General features: G+C 50.4%; 1 protein-coding gene across 1 annotated transcript in view; it reads right to left on the bottom strand.

Annotated features, from left to right (window-relative positions):
- Nucleotides 1–27,419, bottom strand: part of LOC116954812 (parathyroid hormone/parathyroid hormone-related peptide receptor) — a 62,050-nt gene that overhangs the window by 6,820 nt on the left and 27,811 nt on the right. The window contains exons 10-13 of the mRNA XM_076052519.1: nucleotides 26,760–26,854; nucleotides 19,898–20,039; nucleotides 11,153–11,194; nucleotides 35–199 (exon numbers count right to left, since the gene is read on the bottom strand). Coding sequence (XP_075908634.1) covers nucleotides 35–199; nucleotides 11,153–11,194; nucleotides 19,898–20,039; nucleotides 26,760–26,854 — 444 coding nt within the window. The remainder of the gene's footprint in view (nucleotides 1–34; nucleotides 200–11,152; nucleotides 11,195–19,897; nucleotides 20,040–26,759; nucleotides 26,855–27,419) is intronic.

Genomic DNA, 27,419 nt, shown 5'->3' with positions numbered 1-27,419 from the left:
TCGCTGTACGCTTGCGAGCAGCGCGCGTGCCCACCTGAGGCTGCAGGAGGGCCCGGTTGGGCACGTTGGTGCTCACGCTGTGCGTCGCCTGTGAGACGGTCAGCCCGTAGCTGTAGCTGTTGCTGCCGCTGCGCACTTTCCTGCGGAAGTCGAGGTTGAGGTTCCAGCGCACCCAAGTCTTCTTGATCTCCGCCTGCACCTGCGGGGGAGGGGAGTGGGCACGCACGCACGGCGCGTCAGGTTCCCTTCAATCGCCGGGAGCGTTGACGAAACTCCAAAACGAAGTGACGCGCGTTTTCGAAAATCTCGCGTGCGGCGCACAACAACAATAATGCTAATGACGCTTGCATGAGTGTTAATTTAAAAAATATATATTTCAAATTATTCCTTGCAAAAAGGTGTCTATTTGGTATTACTTAATTTATTATTTCCTCTTTCTACGTGACTTTACCGAAGGAACCAAAGAAAAACTATTTGGTGTTTGAGCACCTTTACACCTCCTGTTTTATTTGCCAGAAAGGGCAAACGCCTCTTCTTATTTTTCACACTTTGCTACTGGCAAAACAAGTGCCATGACAACGCTTTAATTGTATACAGCGTCATGCACGCCAGCGGCATCCCACAACGCTGTACGTTAATCATATATAAGGACCGAATCCCATATGCGTGGTTGGCTACGCACGGCACCAAAGAAGCCCAAAACACACACGTGCACACGCACGTGCACACGCACGTGCACACGCACGTGCACACGCACGTGCACGCGCACGTGCACCACACGTGCACCCACACGTGCACACGCACGTGCACACGCACGTGCACCCACACGTGCACCCACACGTGCACACGCACGTGCACCCACACGTGCACCCACACGTGCACCCACACGTGCACACGCACGTGTACCCACACGTGCACCCACACGTGCACACGCACGGTGGGAAAGACGTTCAACGTACAGACACACACACATAGGCATGCGTAGGGATCAGCACACACAAGAGATCCAGATAAAGCTAGGATAGCGCTTCTAAACCTTTTACTGTGGCCTTGTACCCCTTGGGTTCTCAATCATGAAATGTTTTTTTTTATATATATAATGTTAATAACTGCGTATGGTTTGATGAAACAAAGTGAGTTGTAACTCACGTGCCCCGTGCTTAATTTGTGTTTTCGATGATTTACCTTCGCAAGAAAATCTGCCCATGTCTCGCACACCCCCAGAAAGGGCATCTCGCAACCCCACGGGGTGCAGCGTGCATCCACAGGTGAAGAAGAACCACTGGTCTAGAGATAAGACTCACATAGAGACCCACAGACCCACGTAGAGATACGCAGACTTATATAACTCCCGCAGGAGACCTCCACAGCGACCCGACAGCCTGACATATAACTCCCCAAAGACTTAGAGTTCCCATAGACTCCTCACATCGGACTCACGACAGCGAGACAGCTCCCCACCACCACCACCCCCCCCCCCCCCCGAAATAAAATTTAAAAACCCAAAGCGCGACCATTTCACTCATGAGCAGAGATTCTCTCTCCCTGCAGCCGGCTTACGGGATGAGAGTGAGCAGGTCAGCGGATTTAATGTGAAATCACGTGGTGGGGGCCACTCTGCTCATTGTCAGGCGGTGGGCGCTGTGGGGAGGACGCGCGGAGGCGCGCGTGTGGCCGTGCGGCGCCGACGTATCCTCGATGGGGTGGGTGTTGGGGTTGTGGAATAAATGAGATTATTATTATTATTACTTTCTCTGCACGGGTTCTTCCATCTCCCTTGGAATTGACAGGCAATAGCATTATTAAAATTTGTTCTTGCTTTTGATGAAAATTATTTTTTTATATACGCACACAGTGTGGTCCAAATATCAGGACACGTAGGGGTGGCTAGGAGATGTTAACTGCCTCGCCTGGTGTTCAGGAGGTCGTGGGTTCTATCTCGGCCCTGACGCCTGCTCCTCCAGTTTTTCCCTCCACATTTAGAATCAACGTCACGTGTTAAGAGTATTTGGCTGCTATACATTTCCACGTGATCATAAGCCACTTCTTTGAGCTATAATTTGTGGCCAGATTGCTTCTGAAAAAGAGCTATACAGCTCAGTAGGCTGGTAAACTAAAAAAAGGATAACAAAAAATCTGAAATATATATACAGTGGTCACTCAGTTTACGATGCCATCGATTACCCATATTTAGATAAACGATCTGCCTCCCATAGGGGTCCCATTTTTTCTATTAACGATACAATTTTCGATTAACAATACGGTTTACGATATCACGAGGCCACCAATCTCAGCCAATCAGAGTGCTCATAATAAAGGTTTTTGGGTTAGATCGCGTTTATTTATAAATGTGTCGTAACCCTCCACCACCCCACACGGCCAATCAGCAAAGAAAAGTGTCACGTTGACAAAAGACAAATAATTCACTACTTTAGCCCACCGGTGTGTTGAAGAGTGAATCTACATTTACAGTTTGAGTACGACGTTTCCCTGGTAAATACATCCAGCATCATGGCGAATTGCCCGATGATGCTGGATGTATTTACCAGCGAAACGTCACAGTACTCAAACTGTAAATGTGGATTCACTCTTCAACACACCGGTGGGCTAAAGTAGTGAATTATTTGTCTTTTGTCAACCTGACACTTTTTTTTTGCTGATTGGCCGTGTCGGGTGGTGGAGGGTTACGACACATTTATAAATAAACGCGATCTAACCCAAAAACCTTTATTATGAATAATATTGGTCGCGAAAGCCTACGTGTTAATCAGAGTGCTCCTAAGTGGACTTGGCAGCAGACTTCAGCCAATGAGCAACGCCCTTTTATGAGCGTTTTCAAAGCAATTGTTTTATGTACATTGCCTCAGGAAATAATTTAAATGTTATGCTCTATTTATTCATTATGTAACCATATTTCTATTAATATGAATGCTTTAATATGTTATTTTTACTTTATTTATTAAAATTGCGTGTTTTTTTCTGGTTAAAAGGGTCAACTTCCGAACGCCGTGGAACAAATGAAGCCTTTAACGTGCATTTCCTATATTCGATTAACGATCATTTCAATTAACGGTGGTTTTCCTGGAACCGATTAATACCGTTAACCGAGCGACCACTGTATTTTAAGAAATCACAAAGGATTATTTCATTTTTTCCTCACAAATGTTCATACTGACTTCTGTTGACACGAATGCACGATGCATGAATTATCTTTTGAAATGAATTTAGGACTTTTATTCGAGGTTACATCACGTGTAATCTTTTTTGAACATTCGTCCACTGCGTCTCACTTTATTCGCAGGCTTCTTCTTGGTCGAGTTTTGTAAACAGCGGAAGAGGTAAAAATATATTAAATCATATTTCTTTGGGTCTTTCGGTAAAGCCACGTAGATAGGTAGAAAAATAACAATACAATTATCACGACGTTTCGATCGCAACACAATCAATCGTCATCAGGTGAAAAAATACAGCAGGAGAGCTGCCACGGCAGGAGAAAATACAGCGGGAGAGCTGCCGAGACACGAAGTTACATGGGCTTGAGATGGGTGTAGCCCAAGGGTAAGTGGGCGGGGCTAGAGGTGGAATTTGCATGTCAATGTAAGAGCGGTGACCTATCTCCATGACGACGAAGCAACTGTGGAGGTGGCCACTGTATTGTGTGTTCTCCTGCCGCGGCAGCTCTCTCGCTATATATTTTTTTCACCTGATGACGATTGCTCGTGTTGCGATCAAAACGTCGTGATAATTTTATTATTTTTTTCTATCTACCTGCCTTAACGGAAAGATCCAGAGAATATTAATTCCTGCAGTCACGAAAGCTTTAAGTCAATATTAATCATAAGTGATCAAATATTAAGTTAAAGAATAAACGGTTAAGATGTTCTAATGCCAGTGTTCAATCAAATATAATAACCCGAAATCTCCTGAATTTTTGGGCCACCCTGTAGATTAAAACAAAAAAACTAAGTTAAAGGTGCAGCCCTGAAATTTCCAGCTCACACTACTGCAAGTGGAAGGGGGACCCCCCCCCCCCTCCCACCCGCCTTTGCTAATTCAATTTTAAAAAATGAGAATTTGAAATTTAATACGAGTTTTTTTTTCCCGCGTGCAAATATTATTGGTGGCTAGCGATGAGATGAGACAGCCCATCAATTCGCTAGACAAGGGAGAGAGAGAGAGAACCCCGTTTCAATAACAAGCGGCCAAAGCCAATACAGATAATTATTCTGATTCTGTTTTAAGGCCAACATTTAAGCCGGGCTGACTTGGCGCCTTGTGCCCGCCCCCCTCCCCCCCCAACCATCATCCATCGCGCACCCCCCTCTCCCTCGCCTGCCCCCCCCTCCCCAATCCACCATCCCCCCGCCCCCCGCTGTGTCACCCAGCCACCGCTCCGTGACAGATCCACTGCCAAGCCTCCGCGCTGGCCCCGCCGCTCGTTATGTGACGCGGTCGATGAAGCGGAAGTACACGCCGCTTGGAGAACGGCGGTACCGACCTGGTCGCTCGCAGCGCAACGGGCGCTGGCCTCGACTCGTGCGTTGCTCGGGACTGACAGGCGGGGGCCCCTTTCGCTAAAGCGTGCGATTAAGGCGCAGCGCACGGCGACGACCCAACAACTACACCCACGCGGGCAAATTTGCCTGGTGGCTTTGAAACGCACGGACGGCGATTACCACACACACAGACACAGACAAAGATCCCCCAGTATAGCCTTTAACAGACTGCTGGAGACAAGTGCTGTGAGCGAGCGCGCACAGCGCCTATTAAAGCCGGCACAGAAACGCGATGGAGGAGGTGGCCAGGACCACGCCTGGTCGCCTTTGTCTCCCGAGTGGAGATGCGTACACATCGGACCAGGTACTCATTTTAGGCTGAGTCGACCTAGGAGAGGCCCAGGACCGATTCAGATCATCGTCACCGGTGTTGGTGGCCGTGAGCGGGAATCGAACTCGGGTGGCCGAGTTCATAACGCAATGCGTCGCTAACCACTGCGCCACCGCTCCTCATATCACACCTTTGTTCGCAGCGATGAACCAGCCGTCAGAATCAAATGCATCGCGCAATCCCATTCACATTCCTGTTCAGGGTACTGCAGTGGCTAGATGTTAACTATCTCGCCTGGTATGCAGGAGGGCGCGGGTTTGATCTCGACCAGGACGATGCCTGCTGTATATTTGGAGTTTGCATGTTCTCCCTGTGGTTGCGTGGGTATTTCTCCTGGTCCTCCGGTTTTACCCTCCACATTTAAAATCGACGTGCGTTTTAGAGTATTTGGCTGCTATCCATTTCCACGTGATAAGCCACTTCGCTGAGCTATCATTTGTGGCCAGGTCACTTCTGCATAGTGAAGCAAAACACCATCCCAAGCCTTTCACTACTGCCGAAAGTGCATTCAGCACTTCAACAGCTGTACAACTGAAACCTGGCAGTCAAAGCTCCCGGGCCTAGACAACACATCCCCTGAACTACTGAAACATCTTGGATCCCATGCACAGGACTGGCGAGAAAGTTTTTTTCACCCGAATCACATCAGAATCATATCAGAATAACATCAAAATCATGTCAGAATAATGTCAGAATAGTATCCAAATCATTTCAGAATCATATCAAAATCATATCAAAATCATATCAGAATCAAATCAAAATCATATCAGAATCATATCAGAATCGTATAAAAAATAACATCAGAATGATATCAGAATCATATCAGAATCATATCAATCATATCAGAATCATATCAGAATCGTATTTAAAAAAATAACATTAAAATGATATCAGCATCATATCAGAACACCGGCTGTCCAAAAACTTGGAGAAGGGGCCAGTGTCATGACACTCCCAAAGACGGGGATGGACCCAGATGTCCCTGCTCGTTCCAGGCCCCCCCGTCACCCCCCTGAGTGCGTCCTCAAATCTCTTGGGGCGAATGGCGCCGCAACGAGCCTCACCACGCTGCCGTCAACGACGTCTCGAGCGATGGCGACGCTCTGCCCGTGTTCCTGGACCTCGCCTGCGGGCGTTACGACACAAGTCTGGCACAACGTGGGCTCCTGCCGGAGCTGTCGCGAGCGTGCCACCACCGCACTCCTTCGAAGTGCGCACTTTGTCAGCTTTTTGAAAGGTGCCAAAAGAATGGGGACTGCCTCGGGGGTGGGGGGGGGTGGGTCTGTTCACAAGCTTAAAGGTCGTGATCTAAGCGTGGCTTCTTCCACTCCAGCGCTGTCCTCCAGACAGTCTCGTCCCTTCACCTGATGAAGGCCGCTTGTGTTGTGGCCGAAACGTCGTGATTTTTTGTTATTTTACTTTCACCTACGTGACTTTACCCAATAGAACCAAAGAGTAAAGATGATCACTGCCCATTGCTCACATCTGCCTTGCTTCGGCATGAATGGCGGCGATCTGAGAGGCATGTATGTAACGCGATTTTTTGTTCCTGGGTGGAAAGTGTTATATTCTTAATTGCTTATGCCTCAAAAGTATATAAAATGGCTATTATTCCCTACAAACTTTGCTTTTGCGACCAGGACTTTACGTGAAGGAATGACACAAATGCACAACCACGTTTTCTCATTGAAAATAGGTACATTTCAAAATATCAATGTCCTGGTCACAAAAGCAAAGTTTCGGGGGAATAATATCGATTTTCTGTACTTATGAGGCATAAGCAATTCGGAAATAACACTTACTACCCAGGAACAGAAAAATATATATAAATGTGTTCCACAGTGTTATTAATGGAGTGGATTATTAACTTAGCGTTTGTGTCCTGGTCACAAAAGCAAAGTTTGTGGGGAATAATAACAGCCATTTCCTGTACTTTTGAGGCATCAGCAATTCTGAAATATCGCTTACTTACCCAGGAAGGAAAAAAAAATGTTTTGTTACACGGTGAAATCATTGGTGCTTCACTGCCAACGTGCGTAGTCAAAGCGCTCCCGACTGGCGGTGCTCCTCGGGAGTGGCGTTGGCCAGGAGGAGCCCGAAGTACTCTGCGACGTTTGTACCTCGAGAAGAACGCGCGTCTGCTGGGCCCGGCTGGCTGGCTGGCTCAGCCCGTCTCCGATGGCGCTTACTCTGCAGCGGATATCACTGTGCCACCCCCGGTACGGACCCGATCAGCTCACCCACCCCAATTTGGTGGACATTCAGCTAAACGTCACCGTGAGAATCAATCTCAGGTGTTAAAAAGGACAACCCTTCAACATCCCTCCCACTACCGTGGCCGCCTGTTGCTGTGCAACAACCATCACCACCACCCCTACCAACACCACCACCAACACCACCACCCCCCCCCCCCACCACCACCACCCCCCCCCCACCACCAACACCACCACCACCACCACCCCTCACCAACACCACCACCACCCCCCCCCCCAGCAACACCACCACCCCCCCCACCCCCCCCCTACCACCACCCCCCCCCAGCAACACCACCACCCCCCCCCCACCAACACCACCACCCCCCCCCCACCAACATCACCACCTCCCTCCCCCCACCAACACCACTCGCCAAAAATTCGCCACCAAGCTGCAGTGGCCAAGACGCTGGACAAAGTACAACACGCGGCACCGGACTTACTCTACCCCACCACCACCCCCCACTTCATGTCGACATTTTGAAGCCACCACCCGTGCTGCGTCTGAAGTCCCCCGGGCACGACGTGTGAGCAGAGTGGAGCGTGTGGCGGTAACAACCAGGGGCTGAACGATTTGGGGAAAATGTCTAATTGCGATTTTTGCTGACAGATATCGCGATTTGATTTGCGCGAAAAAAATTAAGTCAGACTTCAGTTCAATATTCACTGTGTAATAGATTTTCAACATGTGATGGAGCATTTCCACGTGATAACATCAAAATATGAACTGCTCTAAATATTCTAATGCAAGGATGAGAACTTAATAGATATGAATTGCTTCCAATATGTATTTATTAACATGTTTTAATTGAAATAGAACAATCAAACATAGAACAATTGTTAAGTTAAATACATAAAGTTATAATAAGTAATAAAACAATTCCAATAAGAATGTAATCGGACTTTTCAAATCGTTCAGCCCCAGTAACAACCACCGCCATCCGCCACTGAGTGGCGGTGACGTCACTTTAGCGCTTGTGCCAGGCTAAGTGCACGTCACGGCCACGCGGAGCGTCGAACGCCCGCCGGCAGGAGGTCAAGGTGAAGGCGCAGGTGCCACGGGTCGACTGGCTGAGATGACTGAGATGACTGAGATGACTGAGATGACTAGCCGATGCACCACCCCCCCAATACTGAGCATGTGGGACACCCACGCTGGCTGGAACGACGAATGGAATGGAGAGCCGTGAAAGTGTCGAACGAAGACCTCGCACGCGATCCATCCGCCCAGACGCCTGGCTTCGACCCAACCCAAGGCACCAACGGGTGAAGTTAAACCGCTTCCCGTGTGACCAGGCAGCGTGTCGCTGCTTCCGAACATCGATGGGGCCGTGCTACTTACGCGACAGCCCACTGATGCTGCTGGTGGTGGTGCGAATTTTGCGCGGAGCCAGGAGGTGACCATGCGTGGCTCATCATCGTCCACGGCTGTGAAGTGCGTCAGGGCGTGCCGGGCCGGCTGATTGCCCTGCACTTGAAATAGGAGGGGAAGGAGGCCGTAGAGTGGCTCTGTGGCTATGTGGGGGGGGAGCTGACGTGCAACTCATGAAATATTTATCGATATATATCTTGCAAATGTAGGTTGGTGTTTTGACTATGGGAAGTCGCGGTAAAATAGCGTTCGCCAAATAAAACAATGCAGAAAATAAACTCCTGACAAAGGGGCCACATAGATCGCTCAGTGGGCCTCACCTGCTCAAGTAAAAATAGTTTAGCTCGAGTTAAATTCACCTTGAAAGCCCATTCGCCCGCCACACTCCACTCCAACGATAGCAGCAGCACAACCAACAAGGCCCGGCTTGTCCTTGCGCAAAAAATAACTGTGTACACAGCTCCCCCCCCCCCTGCCCCCACGGCGTCTTAATCCCCCTGCAAAGTCCTTGAACAAAACCCACGTGTGGGATGATGGGACAACAACACAAAAAATAATTTCACTCCCGCAGGGTACAGCGACGGCAGCACGCCCCCCCCCCCCCCCTTCCCCTCCCACCCAGAGTTAAAAACAGAGCGTGCTCTCTGGCCCACTAAGAGAACACTCCGTGGAGCTTAATTCATCTTGAGAAGACAAAAAAGTGCTTCTGGCCACGTTTCCCGCTATGACCCCAAACAGCTCGTCCCAGTGCACACAACGGGGCTATGCCCAGGGGTAGTTCGCGTACATTGCAACACGCCGTTCGGATTAATTTCTCATCTCGAATCACAATAAATCAGCAGCGGCAACTGCTTCTTTGCGCGTTCAGTTTGTTGTCCGCCCACCCCAGCCCCGCCCCGCCCCGCCCCGCCCCGCCCCGCCCCGCCCCGCCCCGCACCTCCGATTAGCGCGGATTGGCTACGTACGGTGTGCGAGAGAAGATCAGCTGCAGCCGTGTTCAATCCACTGCTGCATGAAGGTTCCTAAGCGAGCCGCTGCCTCTGACAACCCAACCTTGCCCGCCATGCCCATGGGCAATACAAAGAAGACCCCCCCCCCCCCCCGCCGTGTAGCCTGTAATAGACTGTTGGGGCAAGTGCTGTTAGCGAGCAGCACCTACGAAGGCATAACGGTGGTCATCAATCAGCAGCAGCAGTAGCGGCAGCCGTGTTCAATCCAGCGCTGGACGAGGGCCCTACCCAAGGGCTGCCTCTCACGATCCTGAGATGTTACAATTCCACCCCGCCCCGCCCACCTGCTCAGCGCAAAACTGATCTCATCGCTTCCATCTCCTCGCTGGGACGTGCTCTGGGACGCGATTTTTTTTCCCCTTCCCTTCCCTCCCACGCATCCCTCGGTGTTTTTTTTTGTTGTCAAAATATTACCGCGTGTAGCATTTAATTAATTTACTAGCCACCGCGCGTCCCCTTTTGCACCGCCGGCGTCACGGGCCGCCCGCGAGACACGGAGAAGAATCCCCGAAGGAATATCTCGCGCGGCGATTGTGATGGAGAATTGCTGCAGAAGAAGATTTTTGAAGTCACTGGCTCGCCATAAAGAATTATTTTTTTTGTTCAAATCTTCAACTGAAATCGGGGCAAAACATTGTTTTTTTCGTGATTTACTTCACTCGTGGAGTCGGGAATTTTTGGGCCGTCAACATTTTTTTCTTCTTCTTGTTTTCCCAGTTGTACGCTCAGCGTTACGTCAAGAGACAAACTAATCCGTTTGGCACTTTTACAGACCATTCTGCACCCCGCGCGTGTGTGTGTGTGCGTGTGCACCACCGACCACGCAGTGGATTTTTCCAAAATCGTACAAATGGATTATTCTGTTGCTAAACGGCGAAGATGGCAAATTCCCCACATACTCTGCTACGAGATCGATGTCTGCCGCACGACGGTCAACCTGACATTTGAATTTCCCTACGCTGGAATTGAACTAAATTAAGTGAAACCCGAATTTTTATTTTTTAGATGTATAAATTATTATTATCATTATAATTAGACTGGGCTTCGAAGCATTAGCTACCCACACTTGAGAACCCTGCTTTAGCCATGTGAGGCTGAAAGCCACGTTTAAACCCAGGTTCTCACCAGTGCCAGTTCAGTGGTGGGAATGCCATCAATCGGTGGCTGATGATGCTGTTGCTGCTGCCGATGATGATGATGATGCACGTGATTATGGGGAGCAGTGGTGTAGCGGTTAGCGCGCTGCACTACAAATCCAGCGACCCGAGAACGATTCCCGCTCGCGGCCAACACCGGTGACGATTATCCGAGCTGCTCCTGGGCTTCCCCTAGATCGACTCGGCCTCAAAAATAGTACCTGGTGCGGTGTGTAGTAAACATCGCCACTAGGGAGACAAAGGCGACCAGGCGTGGTGCTGGCCAGCCCACCCCCTCGTGTGCCGTGCCGGCCTTCACAGGTGCTGCTCGCTAACAGCACTTGCCCCACAGTCTGTTAAGGCTATACGGGGATATTTGTCTTTCTGATGCACATGCCCCACTTTCCATGTGACATCTTGAGATGCAGTTACATTGAGATTTTCGAGAAATTCGTTGTCATTGCATTGCATTGAGTGGCCATGGAATACACTCACCTCTCCGTTGCAGAAGCAGTAGATGATAGCCACAAAGAACCCCTGTGTGTGTGTGAGAGAGAGAGACACACACAAAGACAAGAGAGAGGACATATGGGCAAAGAAAATCAATCGTGTGTCGATACATAAAGTCACTTTTCTTAGCACCTCAAACTTCACATCTGTTGGAGCGCCCTGCCACTGCACGTGAAGGTTAGGCACGCCACGATTCATCCCGGGGAGAAATGTTCACAGCGTGTGATGAAACAAAATGATTATGTTAATTGTCAGTGTTAGAATTTTATCAGGATTAAATGCACTAGCAAGAAGTCATTAGTGACAGAGCTGACACCAGCCCCTTGCCGTAATTCAGAACCCACTTTAATGTTCATGGCATGACACTCAATCTGATATATACAGGGTGCTTCAAAAACGTTAACACTTACATTGGACTATCGTTTTTTTACTGGAATAAGAACGGATACTACACTGTGACATGACAACAAATGTAATGTTAATAGCTTCAAAAAGTCAAAGAGTCTCCACTTGTTGGCCATCGTTGTCAACGCGTGGCCTGGAATCTTCTCCAGGTGCTCTCCAGAGCCCGGAGGCGGCGCATTTCTTGTGGCGCTGTTGGAAATTCTGAGAAGTGCTAAAAAATAAAATGAAGCACCCTGCATATAATTGAGTGGGACATCTGTGAATGAGAGAGCTTTGTAGCTCGTCGGATTTCTCCAGGATATATAAAGATTCTTGATTCCGATCATTCTCGGAGATAGAATGTATCAATGCAGTGCAAACAAAAACAACGAGTTTAATACATTTGGGTTTCTTTTGTGCAGGCCATGGTGACCGGGCTGAGACAGAGCCTGATAAACAGGGCCACAGGCCCACAAGTATGTCTCTGCCTTCTTTTCCAAACTACAGATTACATATTGAGGGAAGGAAACTCTCTTGGTGTGTCGGTGTTTTACGTAAAAAAAAATCTCGCCGTTATCAACGCTCATAACATTGCGTTATTTAATTTTGACGAGTTCCGCGTCTGCTGGAAAGTTAAGATTTTATGAGGCTCTGGGCCGAGATCATCACGGGCCGACAGCCCACAACGAGAGCCATCAAGTCCCATCAACTCGCTACGTCGTGAGCAGCGGTCGGGAAAACCCGTGGCTCTTTAAGGACTGTTTTGTGACGGTTCTTTATTAAGGACGACCGTCTCGCATTCACCACAGTGGCATTGCGGCTCTTGCAATATGGAGTTGTTATTTTTTACTACACAGAACTCGAACAAAAATACCTCTTCTTGTTGTTTTGGTATGCCGAGCCCTGGTTACGAGCTTTAGAATCAGTAAAAAAATACAAGAGGCAACTAAAAGCGGGGATTAAAATAGGAATTTGTTTTGTGACGCTGCCTTGGCAGTAAATGCGTAAAGCACAAATAACAACAACATTATAACAAAATGACTGAACACGTTCTTCGAAAATGACACATTGGCCGAAAATGTAATTCAACAAAAAAAATCCCTTTAGGGCAGTGTTATTGACGAAAGTGTTGAGTATTCCATACACGTCAAAATTATTTTGCGAGGTTAACCGTACAGTGATTTATTTGTGGAATTATCACGCAGAGATCGTCATTATTCGCATCTGATACGAAGGCCCCTTTCTCCCCACAAGGCCCCCAACTCACAAGGTCCCCCACGAGCAAGGTCCCATACAAGCCCCCCCCCCCCCACTAACAAGGTCCCACTAGCAAGGCCCCACTCACAAGGCCCCCCACTAGCAAGGTCCCACTCACAAGGTCACCCACTATCAAGGTCCCACTCACAAGGCCCCCCACTTACAAGGCCCCACTCACAAGGCCCCCCACTTACAAGGCCCCACTCACAAAGCCCCCCTATCAAGGCCCCACTCACAAGGCCCCCCACTTACAAGGCCCCACTCACAAGGCCCCACTAACAAGGCCCCACTCACAAGGCCCCACTAACAAGGCCCCCAACTCACAAGGCCCCACTAACAAGGCCCCCAACTCACAAGGCCCCCCAACTCACAAGGCCCCCCACTAACAAGGTCCACTCACAAGGCCCCATCAACAAGGCCGCCAATTCACAAGGCCCCCAACTAACAAGGCCCCACTCACAAGGCTCCACCCATAAGGCACCACTAACAAGGGCCCCAACTCACAACACCTCCCACTCAGTGCAGAGGCCGAGATGAGAAAGGGCAGAATGGCGTGAGGCCGTGGGACCTAGAGGGCCGTGGGAGCTCACGACAGCGCCAGCTCCAGAAATGGAAGCAGCAACAACAAAAACGACGACACAGAAAACCACTGCAGGTCGCTCTGAGGAGCACGATCACAGCCAGTGGCGAAAATTCCACATCCCTTATGCAGGGACCGAGTCTATCCATAGGAGAGCCACTCTTGACTTCCCCGGACGGTGGTGCTGTACTAAACGTATCGGCCCCAGGAGGGATAATGGGACCGAGTGAGTCAACGCACCCCGACTAGGAGTTAAACTGGCAACCTTCCGATTGCGAGCCGCTTGCTCTACCGTTGAGCCACCTGGCCGGATAAACCTTCGCGAGTCCATTAGCCCAGAGCAGATGTGTCACTCGCGTCGGTACCACCGTGCCTGCGGGTGCGAATCGCCAACAACAGTTGAATTTGTGCGAAAGGACATTTGAAACGAGTAGCGGTTTATCAGGTGACCCGCACTCTCCTTTGCCGTATAAATCAATGTTCTTCACTCATTTTCAGGGGGGGGGGGGGGTAGCACTTTCGCCGATAAGACATCATCATGACGATAATGATGTGGAGTATTTCACGATTTGTTTACTGTCGGGGGCCACACGTCAGTGGACCACACGAAAAGGTCACCAGGTGGCTGCCAGTGACCCCCGAGCCTTGCCATGAAGAACACTGGTATAAATAAATTGGTATAAATTGGCTGCTAGATATTGGCTGCATGGGGCGGTGCGCTACCCACTTCTTGTCCGGGGTCCCGCAGAGACCCTTACCGGCGCCACAATGACGAGATGTTGACTACCTCGCCTGGTATGCAGGAGGTCGTGGGTTCAATCCCGACCCTGACGCCTGCTGTATATTTGGAGTTTGCGTGTCTCTCTCTCTCATCATCATCACGGTGGCTAGGAGATGTTAGCTACCTCCCCTGGTACACAGGAGGTCGTGGGTTCGTTCCCGATTCTGATGCCTGCTGTCTATTTGGAGTTTGCGTGTCTCTCTCTCTCTCTCTGTGGTCGCGTGGATTTTTCTCCGGGTCCTCCGGTTTTTCTCTCCACATTTAGAATCAACAACGTGCGTTTAGAGTATTTGGCTGCTACAAATTCCCACGTGATGATGATGATGATGACGTTGACGATAAGACACTTCGTGGTCGCTTCTGAAAACAAAAGCTATATAGCGGCTCAGTGGGCCCTAACCTGGTAGAATAAAAAATAAAAAAATAGATATATATTTTTTCAGATAGTTTCAATACCGGGTTTCTTGAACAACGTGCGTATCTCACCTGGAAGGAGTTGAGAAACAAATCGACGTACATGCGGATCTCCCAGGCTACGCCACCGACACTGTCGGGGAAGCCGACAAAGGCTACGTAGTGCACGCCAAACACGACTGTTAGCACCAGCGTCGACTTGGCCAGTTTGCTTGAGGCGGTACAGCGAAGGTGGGTTAGAGGCGCGATGGCGGCGGCGGCGGCGGCGGCGGTGGCGGTGGAGGCGGTGGAGGCGGTGGAGGAGGGGAAGGGAGGGGGGGCACATGGTTAAACATGCAAAGCACCGCGGCCGGGGACAATTGGCAACGTAAGCGGCGCAAGCTGGGCAGGGGAGGAGGGGGGGGGGGGTTAGAGGCATGGACAACGATGGGTGGAAGCGAGCGAGTCACTCCGTGCCGCGTGGAAGTCTGGCGGCACTTCGAAGGGGTTACTTGCGCGGAGGTGCGCGGAGGTGCGCGGAGGTGTGCGGAGGTGTGCACGCGTGCGTTGGCATCGGTGTGTGCGGCGAGCGGCGTCATGGGGCACAGTGGGGGTGCATCTACCAGTGGTCATCTCGGTCAGCCAAACCATGGCACCCGCAAGGTCTGTCCCGAGACCTCCTCATGCACCTAGCCTGGCACAGTAGGGGGGTACAGCTTGTTGGTGCATCTACCGGTCATCTCAGTCAGCCAACCCATGGCACCTGCAGGGTCTGTCCCGAGACCTCCTCCTGCACCTAGCCTGGCACAGTAGGGGGAACAGCTGGGGGTGCATCTACCAGTGGTCATCTCAGTCAGCCAACCCATGGCACCTGCAGGGTCTGTCCCGAGACCTCCTCCTGCACCTAGCCTGGCACAGTAGGGGGATTCAGCTGGTAGTGCATCTACCGGTCATCTCAGTCAGTCAACCCATGGCACCTGCAGGGTCTGTCCCGAGACCTCCTCCTGCACCTAGCCTGGCACAGTAAGGGGGTTCAGCTGGTAGTGCATCTACCGGTCATCTCAGTCAGTCAACCCATGGCACCTGCAGGGTCTGTCCCGAGACCTCCTCATGCACCTAGCCTGGCACAGCAGGGGGTACAGCTGGTGGTGCATCTACCGGTCATCTCAGTCAGCCAACCCATGGCACCTGCTGGGTCTGTCCCGAGACCTCCTCATGCACCTAGCCTGGCACAGCAGGGGGTACAGCTGGTGGTGCATCTGCCGGTCATCTCAGTCAGTCAACCGACGGCACCTGCTGGGTCTGTCTCGAGACCTCCTGTCAGCGAGCCTTCGACACTTCACGTGACGGCCTCAAAGTGCACCTAGCCTGGCACAGGCAAATGGCGGGTATTGGTATTGGAGCGGTAGTGCAAGCGGTTGTCTCACCGCGGCACGAACCCGGCCACCCGAGTTCGATTCCCCGCCCACGGCCACCAACACCGGTGACGATTATCCGAACCGGTCCTTGGCCTCGCCTATGTCTACTCAGCCTCAAATGAGTACCTGGTGCGAAGTGTAGTAAGCATCGCCACTGGGGAGACAAAGGCGGCCGGGCTTGGTGCTGGCCACTCCACCCCCTCGTGTACCGTTCCGGCCTTCATAGGTGCTGCTCGCTAAAAGCACTTGCCCCAACAGTCTGTTACAGGCTATACGGGGTGCTTTGTATAAATGTGCGTACGGTAAATGCATGAGCTTTTATAATCCTGGTGACAAGCCCGCTAAGCTGCTTAAGATGAAGCGACGAAGGTAGAAATAAAATACTATTCATAAACAAGGGTTCTTGTTAATTCCTGAAGCTTCGGGGGTGATGGAAAATATTGTTCATTCCATCATTCGTACTTGGGAATAATATCGCCCACCACACCTGTAACGAAAAACGTCTTTTTCATTGCCATAAGTGCATGAGTTTCACAACTTTAGCATGTTACCGTATTCTCCAGATTACAAGACGCACTTTACCCACCCTGCATTTTAAAGTATAGTTTGGAACTGCGTCTTGTAATCCGGCAGATCTGTGAGTTCTGCGGCCAGATTTGTATGACTTTATTAATATCGGGCAAAGATTTGACTTTGTTGACAGCGTCTTAAATTATTATACTCACAAGAATACGGTAATTAACACGGCCAGCCTTTTCTCACTTACCAACCACGAAGGCTTTAACAACAACAACAACAACAATGAAAATATGTTTAATTTATAAAAAACACTTAGTAATATGCCCAAGTCAAAATTATCAACGGTATCGTTTTCTTTGGTTCTTTCGGTAAAGTCACGTAGAATGAGAATAAAATAATAAATTGATAAAATAAAATAACACAATAAAATTATTTTATCAATTTATTATTTTATTCTCATTTTATTCTCATTCTACGTGGTTCTTTCGGTAAAGTCACGTAGAATGAGAATAAAATAATAAATTGATAAAATAAAATAACACAATAATATTATTTTATCAATGTATTATTTTATTCTCATTCTACGTGACTTTACCGAAAGAACCAAAGAAGATGAATCCTTGCAGTCACGAAAGCATTCAATCGAAATTTAACGGTATCGTTGTTGCTGCTTTGACTAAGGTTACTTAAAATAAAATAAAAATAAGCATCAGGAAGCTTGGTAAAAACAACAACAACAACAACACGTTTATAAAGAAAACAACAAGTTTAACAGGGAGTAAGTGCTTTTGCGACCAATACATATAATAGAGGTTCATATTAATAGAGGTTTGTATTATCCATAAAAAAAAGGTTTGTTGGGTTAGAGAGTGTGAATATAAACGTGTCGCTAAACCCGCCACCACCAACACCACCGCCACCCGACAGCCAATTATTTAGAGGTTTGTCAGATAAACAAAACGTGCCAATTCGCTACAAGTACAGCACACCGGTTGTGCATTGGAGAGTAAACCCGCCGCAACATTTTACAATTCGAGTACGAAGTTTCAGCCAGTAATTACAACCAGCATCATCAGGCAACAGCCAGAGTTGTGGAGAAATCCTGTTTCGGTTTTAAGTGTGCTGTTTACGTGCCAAACCTTACTGATTGGGTGGCGGTGGCCGGTTTAACAAACACCCTTTATATATTTTACCCCTCGATTGTGGAAAAACAGCTTGTGAATCGCGGAGCAGAGGAAACGGGACGCGTGTCTGCCACAGCGGTGTAGCGGTTATCGCACTCGTACTCGCATTTCAAAGTGGTCTCCCACTTATTCTTCAGTCACCCGGTGTGACGGTGATTGAGGAGGTGGAGGGAGCGATGAGGAGGGAGGGAAGTGGGGAGGAAGGAGGAGGAGGAGTAGGAGACTCTGTGTGTGTCGTTGTCTTGCTGTGGTCTGGGTTTGTTGTTTTCCTACCTTGCCCAAGCCTGACAATCGGTGTTCTTAAGCAATTTAAAGTTATATATACTTCATCTATTGCACGTGTTTATTTTGCCTGATTTGCTTTCCTCTCCTCTACTTTTGCGCTCCGATCGTTCCCCCCCACCCCCCCCCACCCCCCCCACCCCCCCCCCCCACTTTGTATTGTTTATTGTCGTGACTTTGTGACCCCGTGCACCCGGCTGTACACCTGCGCAACAACAGCAAAAAGAGCTTCATAGCTCATCGCATTTCTACCGAGGAAAAATAAAGGTCGTGATTCTGATGAAACAGCGGCGCTAACCGTCGACATTCCCACCCAAGCCAAAGCCACAAGGTCCTCTCCACCGCCACCTCTCGTCTCACCCAGCGGGGTAAAGCGGCGAGGCACGCGCGGGTCGCGCCGCGGCCTCGTCGAACGCGGCGGCGCAGGTTCGCGTTCGCGCGCGGCGAGGCGCGGGCAAAAGCCACCCCTGCCAAGACGCCCTGGGAAAGACGTGGCCCCCCGCGCCATCTCAGCGAAATGGTCACCTCGGCGTGTGCGGCCGCGCCGGCGGACGGCAGGCAGGGTGGCTGCTGCGAGTTTGCAAAGTGAAGCCGAATTTTTAACTCCGTCGGCGGGCGAGAGGGTAAGGTCGCGTCGCGTGCGGTTGTCCGTGCGTCCCAGGGTAACCGCCTCGGAATTTGCAAATGGTGGAAAACTGGGGAACGGATCTCTCGCAACGGGTGGGGGGGGGGCGGGGGGCGGGATAAAATGGGGATATCTTACATCAGCGGGGAAGGGGTGAGGACACTTCTATGTGCCGTATAAAGGGGGCCGCCCATAAATGACGTCACGCGATTTTGGACGATTTTTTAAACCCCCCCCTCCCCCCCCCTCGTCACACGACGTCACAAAAAGTCAGACCCTCCCTCCCTGAAATATGACGTCACAAAGCTCTGCCCTCCCCCCCCCAAAAAAAATAAAACATGCTTCAAACCGCTTTCAACTATAGTCATTGTAGTGCGCGTATTTAATGTGGCGCTGCACTCTGATGTTGTAAGATAAAACATTTATTAAAAAGTCTATTTAATTAAGTAGAACGTGTTGTCTATATTTATTTAAAGTTTTGATGTGACGTCACATTTCTCAAGCCCCCCTCCCCCCTCGTCACACAACGTCACAAATGTCTGACCCCCCCCCCTACCCAGGTGCGTGACGTCATTTATGGACGGCCCCAAAAAGCATCGCGTGGTGTGTTTAATTATAGGAATGTTTAATTGTTTAATTAAACATTCCTATAATTAAACGGGGGGTGGGTGGGGGGGCTTTAAACGCATCGGTCCTGGGAAGGGGAAAAAAACAAACCAGGAAAGGTGGCGACCCCAAGTTTGACCCCACTAAACAAAGAGAGACAAGGACAAAGATCCCCCGTATAGCCTGAACACACTGTTGGAGCAAGTGCTGTTAGCGAGCAGCACCTACGAAGGCCTGGAACGGCACACGATGGGGGGTGGGTGGCCAGCACCACGCACGGCCGCCTTTGTCTCCCCAGTGGCGATTGCTTTTACACACCGCACCGGGTACTCATTTGAGGCTGGGGAGGCCCAGGGACCGGTTGAGATCAATTGATCGTCACCGGGTGTCGGTGGCCGTGAGCGGGAATCGGAACTCGAGTCGCCGGCTTCGTAGCGCAGCGCGCTAACCGCTACGCCGCCGCTCCCCACTAAACACACGCTGACACACACACACAGACACACACACGCTGACACACAGACACACACACGCGCAAGGCCGAACTCGCCCACTTACAATGGGCGCGGTGGCTTGCTGCGGCGTAAGCCACGCGGCGTGCAAGCGTGGCGCGCGAGAGCGAGCGAGCGAGCGAGGGACAGAGAGAGTGCGAGGGGAGGAGAGAGAGAGAGAGTGCGAGGGGAGAGAAGGCGAGCGACGAGTACCTGGAAGGAGTTGAAGAACATTTCGTAGTGCATCTGGATGTGCCAGAGGAGGCGGCTGCTGTCAGTGTAAGGCATGGCAATGAAGACGATGTAGTGAACTCCAAACAGGGGCATGAGCACCAGCGTGGATTTCAAGAGCTTGCTAGATACACACGCAAAGGCCAGAGAGAGGAACAGGGGGGGTCGGGAGAGAGAAGGAAATAAATAAATCGGCGCGTTTCCACGACCGTTTTGGAACTCGGAACCACTCCAGGTAGCCATACATAAAAAATTAAAAAAAAACTGGGACAATACATCATGGGAAGAAGATGAAGAAGTATGTCTCGCAATACTGGAAGCGGGGCGAAATATCAAATATCAATATTATTATTCTAATGAAATTGACGAAAGGCCCGAACTTTTAATGTCGTGGCAAGACTTACAGATTTCTCAGGATAGAGCGATTCCTCCCAAAAACACAGAGTAGGATTCTGGGAAATCCAGCGGAGGTGGATTAGCGATATCTGCTCGGGGCACGACGGTGGCTTCTTTCGGTGGGATTGGTCCTCACATTCGGGTTCACAATCGGTTTTCCTCCACGTTTTGTATCGCGAAGATTGCTGCCACAGTTTTGCCAAGTCGGCCAATTTTGGTTTAACACCTACAGTGAGGGGAAAAAGTATTTGATCCCCTGCTGATTTTGTACGTTTGCCCACTGACAAAGAAATGATCAGTCTATAATTTTAATGGTAGGTTTATTTGAACAGTGAGAGACAGAATAACAACAAGGAAAAATCCAGAAAAACACATGTCAAAAATGTTATAAATTGATTTGCATTTTAATGAGGGAAATAAGTATTTGACCCCTCAGCAAAAACATGCCTTAGTACTTGGTGGCAAAACCCTTGTTGGCAATCACAGAGGTCAGACGTTTCTTTTAGTTGGCCACCAGGTTTGCACACATCTCAGGAGGGATTTTGTCCCACTCCTCTTTGCAGATCTTCTCCAAGTCATTAAGGTTTCGAGGCTGACGTTTGACAACTCAAACCTTCAGCTCCCTCCACAGATTTTCTATGGGATTAAGGTCTGGAGACTGTCTAGGCCACTCCAGGACCTTAATGTGCTTCTTCTTGAGCCACTTTTTTGTTGCCTTGGCCGTGTGTTTTGGGTCATTGTCATGCTGGAATACCCATCCACGACCCATTTTCAATGCCCTGGCTGAGGGAAGAAGGTTCTCACCCAAGATTTGACAGTACATGGCCCCGTCCATCGTCCCTTTGATGCGGTGAAGTTGTCCTGTCCCCTTAGCAGAAAAACACCCCCAAAGCATAATGTTTCCACCTCCATGTTTGACGGTGGGGATGGTGTTCTTGGGATCATAGGCAGCATTCCTCTTCCTCCAAACACGGCGAGTTGAGTTGATGCCAAAGAGCTCCATTTTGGTCTCATCTGACCACAACACTTTCACCCAGTTGTCCTCTGAATAATTCAGATGTTCATTGGCAAACTTTAGACGGGCATGTATATGTGCTTTCTTGAGCAGGGGGACCTTGCGGGCGCTGCAGGATTTCAGTCCTTCACGGCGTAGTGTGTTACCAATTGTTTTCTTGGTGACTATGGTCCCAGCTGCCTTGAGATCATTGACAAGATCCTCCCGTGTAGTTCTGGGCTGATTCCTCACCGTTCTCATGAAATTGCAACTCCACAAAGTGAGATCTTGCATGGAGCCCCAGGCCGAGGGAGATTGACAGTTCTTTTGTGGTTCTTCCATTTGCGAATAATCGCACCAACTGTTGTCACTTTCTCACCAAGCTGCTTGGCAATGGTCTTGTAGCCCATTCCAGCCTTGTGTAGGTCTACAATCTTGTCCCTGACATCCTTGGAGAGCTCTTTGGTCTTGGCCATGGTGGAGAGTTTGGAATATGATTGATTGATTGATTGCTTCTGTGGACAGGTGTCTTTTATATTGGTAACAAGCTGAGATTAGGAGCACTCCATTTAAGAGTGTGCTCCTAATCTCAGCTCGTTACCTGTATAAAAGACACCTGGGAGCCAGAAATCTTTCTGATTGAGAGGGGGTCAAATACTTATTTCCCCTATTAAAATGCAAATCAATTTATAACACTTTTTGACATGCGTTTTTCTGGATTTTTTTGTTGTTATTCTGTCTCTCACTGTTCAAATAAACCTACCATTAAAATTATAGACTGATCATTTCTTTGTCAGTGGGCAAACGTACAAAATCAGCAGGGGATCAAATACTTTTAACCCTCACTGTAGTCGACTTTCGTAATTAAACCCGCCACCACCCGACACAGATAATTAGTAAGGTCTGTCACGTAAACCAAACATATTTAAGACCGAAACAGGAGGATTTATCCACAAATCTGGTTGTCGCCTGATAATGCTGGTTGTAATTACTGGAGAAACGTCGTACTCGAATTGTAAATGTTGTGGGTTTACTTTCCAACACTCCAGTGTGCTGAACTAGTAACCAATTGGCATGTTTTGTTTACGTGACAAACCTTACTAATTGGCTGTGTCGGATGGCGGTGGCGGGTTGAATGACAAATTTAGATTTACGCGATCTAACCCAAAAAAATATGTATTATTGACCTCTTTTGCCCAAACCGCGTGGTCGTGTTAATTTTGAAACAGCACGGCTACAAAAAGTAGAACACATACGCGTATATTTACTTAACATTGCCTGGCCTGACGCACTGTCTATGTTAAAATTATTTGGACGTGGTTTCCCAACCACCATCCAACCCCCACGTCGTCGCCTAGATTCCTGCCCAGGGATGGTGCACCCATCCTGGGCTCGGTCACTAGGCTGCAGTGGGCGGAGGGATGGAGGAGGTGGCGTTGGTGTACGGAATGGGGAAGAGAATGGGAGTGATGGGTACAGGAGTGGTTGCCAAAAACCTCGATGAAAGCGTTGTAGGTTTCCTTCGGGTAATGCAGTTACCGCCCAACGCAAAGCCAAACACTCGTGAATATGAAATACATACGTGAGATTTTCATGACCCACAGTTCGTTTGTTTTGGGTGGGATCGTCTTGCAGGTATAGTGCCACGCACCCTCCAAACGAACCGAATTGTCGCGACGTGGAAAAAAACGTGCCGATTGATTTGATTGTTCAGCAACCCGGCAAGTTTTACAACAACCAAAAATTGTCAACATTCTGCTCGCTTTTGAATGCAGCCGGTTTGGCTTGGAAAAATAAAATCCAAATTGGGGCACATTTGATCTGTTTGGCTGTGCTGGATGGTGGAGGGTTCTGCGTGGCTCCCGTCGATTATCTATAACCCAAAATGAAGCAAATTGTGACTCGTCAATGGAATTGGGCCAAACATCCCAATGCAAGACCCTCTTTAAAAACAACAAACACAAAAACTCTTGAGAGCCTGTGACGCTTTCCTGGGCACACGAAGGGCCTTGCTGTCGCCATAGACGTTTCAAGCCCTAGGCTACGCCAGAGTTTGCGTGCGTCAAAAAAAAAACGCTACGCTTGATAAATGTTGGTCGGGAGGGCCAATAGGCTGATGGAATAAGTAAATAAATAAATAAAAATATTTGCACGTGCAGAGACAGCACGCGAGTTACTTCCCGGTGTACAAGGTAGGCCCTGGGCTGTTACTTGGGCTAGCAGCGGCTGGATCCAAATGGTCATGGAAACGAGGTGAAAGGCAGAAGCGAGGTACGGGGGCACCGATGGGGTGGACACGATGAGAGAGGAAGAGAGGTGAAAAAAAGGGTGGACGCAGAGAGAGAGCAGAGAGGCGGCGTGTGGTTAGGGTCCGTTGGACCAACGTTGGGCCCAACGTTCCATGCCCCCCTCCCCCCTATTCATTCGCGACAAACCAACGGGCCCTTTGTAGGGCCCTCTTTTTGCGCATGGCCCAGCGGGAATGGTCCCCTTTGGCACTCCCGCTCTGGGCGTGCCCCGGATTTAGGGGCAGGGGTTGGCAACCTGCGGCTCCAGAGCCGCATGCGGTGGGCCCTTTACGGACTGCAGTGCGGCTCTTGAAATTCGACGAAAAAATGTCTCTTCTTGTTATTTTGGTTGCCGACCCCAGACCATGGAAGTCCAGTTTGCCATGGAAGTCCAGTTTACCATGGGAGTCCAGTTCACCATGGGAGTCCAGTTTACCATGGAAGTCCAGTTCACCATGGAAGTCCAGTTTACCATGGAAGTCCAGTTCACCATGGGAGTCCAGTTTACCATGGAAGTCCAGTTCACCATGGAAGTCCAGTTCACCATCGAAGTCCAGTTCACCATGGGAGTCCAGTTCACCATGGAAGTCCAGTTTGCCATGGAAGGCCGGTTTGTAAGTCAAATTTACCATGTATGTCCAGTTCACCATGGAAGTCCAGTTCACCATGGAAGTCCAGTTCACCATGGAAGTCCAGTTTGTAAGTCCAATTTACCATGTATGTCCAGTTTACCATGGAAGGCCAGTTCACCATCCAAGTCCAGTTTACCATGGGTAGGGGTTGGCAACCTGTGGCTCTCGAGCCGCAAGTGGTGTGGCTTTGTTAGGGCGGCTTTCGTGACAGTTACATTACCAGGACCCACCTTCTCGTATTCACCATTACAGTACATTGTGTCCCTTTAAATATTGTAGTTTTTTGTTGTTGTTTACCCAATTCGAAAAAAAATTGTCTCTTCTTGTTGTTTTAGTTACCGACCCCCTGAGGTTAGGGGAATTGTTTCCATGAGAGAGATGCTTCATGGACCGGGGTGGGGGTGGGGTACACAGAGATAGAGAGTGAGACGAAGAGCTGCCAGTTGTGAAGCCACAGAGGTGAGACAACTCGACACCAAGTGCAAGGCAGAGACAAAACGCAAATGCAAAAAACGAGGGACGGTGGGGGGTGGGGACGCATGCGTGTACGTGTGCGCGCGTGTGTGTGTGTGTGTGGGCGCGTGTGCGATGCACGCTGTGTTTCTTTCGCACCGTACGTAGCCGACCGCGCTAATCGGGGGGGGGGGGGGAGGTGCGCAGGATGGACGGCGACAGCAGAAGCGGAAACGCGGCGACGTCCGGGGGAGCGACGGAGAGAGAGAGAACGGGGAGGAGGAGGACACCAAGTGGGGGAAGGGAACAAATTTTAAAACAAACAAACAAAAAACGAATTATTTGGGTCTTTCCGTGAAGTCACGTAGGTAGGTTCAAAGAAAATAACAACAACAAAAAACTACGACGTTTCGATCGCAACGCAAGCGGCCGTCGTCAGGGGTGCGTTGCGATCGAAACGTCGTGGTGTTTTTGTTGTTGTTGTTGTTTTCTTGGAACCTATCCACGTGACTTTTACCGAACGACCCAAAGAGCATGAATTCCTGCAGTCGCGGACGCTTTAAGTCAAGAAACAAAAACAGTCGCGCTCACGGTGCGAGGCATCGAACGCCCCAGCCACCCTTGAGCAAACCCAACGGGTGAACAGAAGCAGGTTGCGATGAAAGTGTACGGAGCGGACGTGCTGGGATGGGGAGCGGTGGTGTAGCGGTTAGCGCTACGCTGCGCTATGAACCCGGCGATCCGGGTTCAATTCCCGCTCACGGCCAACACCCAGTGACGATTACCTGAACCAGTCCTGGGCCTCCCCTAAGTCGACTCAGCCTCAAATGAGTACCTGGTGCGGTGTGTAAACATCGCCACTGGGGAGACAAAGGCGGCCGGGCGTGGTGTTGGCCACCCACCCCCTCGTGTGCCGTGCCGGCCTTCATAGGTGCTGCTCGCTAACAGCACTTGCCCCTACAGTCTGTTAAGGCTACACGAGGGATCTTTGTCTTTGTCTCATGGCGTGTATGGCGGTGGACTGGTGGTGTAGCGGTTAGCGCTACGCTGCGCTACGAATCCGGCGACCCGAGTTCAATTCCCGCTCGCGACCAACACCGGTGGCGACCATCTGAACCGGTCCTGGGCCTTCCCTAGGTCGACTCAGCCTTAAATGAGTACCTGGCGTGGTTTGCAAACATCGCCACCGGGGAGACAAAGGCGGTTGGGCGTGGCACTGGACAGCCACGCCCTCGTGTACCCTGCCGGCCTTTATAGATGATCGCTATCAGCACTTGCCCCAACGGTCTGTGAACGCTGTACGGGGGATCTTTGTTGGTAATGTTTGCGGGTGATGCTGGCATGCGATTCTGCGGTAAAAACGCAGCAGGTTGGCACTGCAGGCGGCGCAGCTGGTGGTGCATCGGCCAGTCAACTCGTTCAGTCAACCCATGGCACCTGCTGGGTCTGTCCCGTGACCTCCTGTCAGCAGCAAGCCTCCTCCGACACTGCACGTGACTGCCTCAATTGTGCACCTAGTGGCGAATGGCGGGTATTGGTATCGGTACGATTCAGCGTACGTCTGCGTGTGTGTGTGTGTGTACGTAGGGGCGTGTGTGCGTGCATCTTCGTGTTTGTGTGCAACTCTTGTTATTTTGGTTACCGTGGAAATCCAGTTCACCATGGAAGTTCAGTTTACCATGGGAGTCCAGTTCACCATGGGAGTTCAGTTTACCATGGGAGTTCAGTTTACAATGAGAGTCCAGTTACCAAGGGAGTCCAGTTCACCATGGAAGTCCAGTTCACCATGGAAGTGCAGTTTACCATGGAAGTCCAGTTCACCGTGGAAATCTAGTTTACCATGTAAGTCCAGTTCACCATGTAAGTCCAGTTTACCATGGAAGTCCAGTTCACCGTGGAAGTCCAGTTTACCATGAGAGTCCAGTGTACCATGGAAGTCCAGTTTACCATGGAAGTCCAGTTTACCATGGAAGTCCAGTTTACCATGGAAGTCCAGTTTACCATGAGAGTCCAGTTTACCATGGAAGTGTAGAACACGGACCGCGAGCGTCGAGGAGAGAATGGGTGCCCGGTGACCTCACCGGTACTGCTGTTTGGTGTCGCAGCGGCCGGCGTTGGACTCGCGGAGTTTGGTCGCGAGCACGCGGACGATGTTGATGAACAAGATAAAGTTCACCTTGCGATGGGGGGACAGGGGGGGGCGGGGGGGGGAGGAAGGGGTCGCAGGTAGGGAAACGTAACGAAGCGTCGGTCAACCTTGATTTGAAGGTCGACGTCGATTCCCCACACTCGCGACAAAGCGAACGAAAAGCCACGAAGATCCCCCGGCCGCCACCCCCGCCCCGTACAGCCTGAACAGAATTTCTGTGCCGGAAAGTCGCGCCACGAATGCGGCACAAGTGTCCGGCCGCCGAGACCGCCGCTCTCGTTCCCTCCGCTCGGCGCTGGGGTGGCTGCCAACGCAGCCTTCGCCTCGCCCCACCGCGGCCGTTTCACTTCGGCGACACGGGGTTTAATGTTTTTCTCTATCCCCCCAGCGTCTCCCTGAGACCCCCCACCTCCCACCCCTCCCCCCCCCCCCCACCACCTCCACCCCGCCCAGTAGAAGTGGAACGTTGGGCCCAACGTTGGTCCGACGGTACCAATCGCGACGCCGCCGGCCTGCATCTCTCACCGCGTCCCACACCCAATGGTCACCTCTCTTCCTCTCTCACCGTGGTCCACCCCGGGTCACCCACCCA

Source organism: Petromyzon marinus, chromosome 56 (genome assembly GCF_048934315.1).
Source record: "Petromyzon marinus isolate PM22_M1 ecotype Great Lakes invasive population chromosome 56, UKy_Petmar_22M1.pri1.0, whole genome shotgun sequence".
NCBI lineage: Eukaryota > Metazoa > Chordata > Hyperoartia > Petromyzontiformes > Petromyzontidae > Petromyzon > Petromyzon marinus.
Note: the sequence above shows the minus strand (reverse complement) of the source record. Positions and strands in the feature narration are given on the sequence as shown.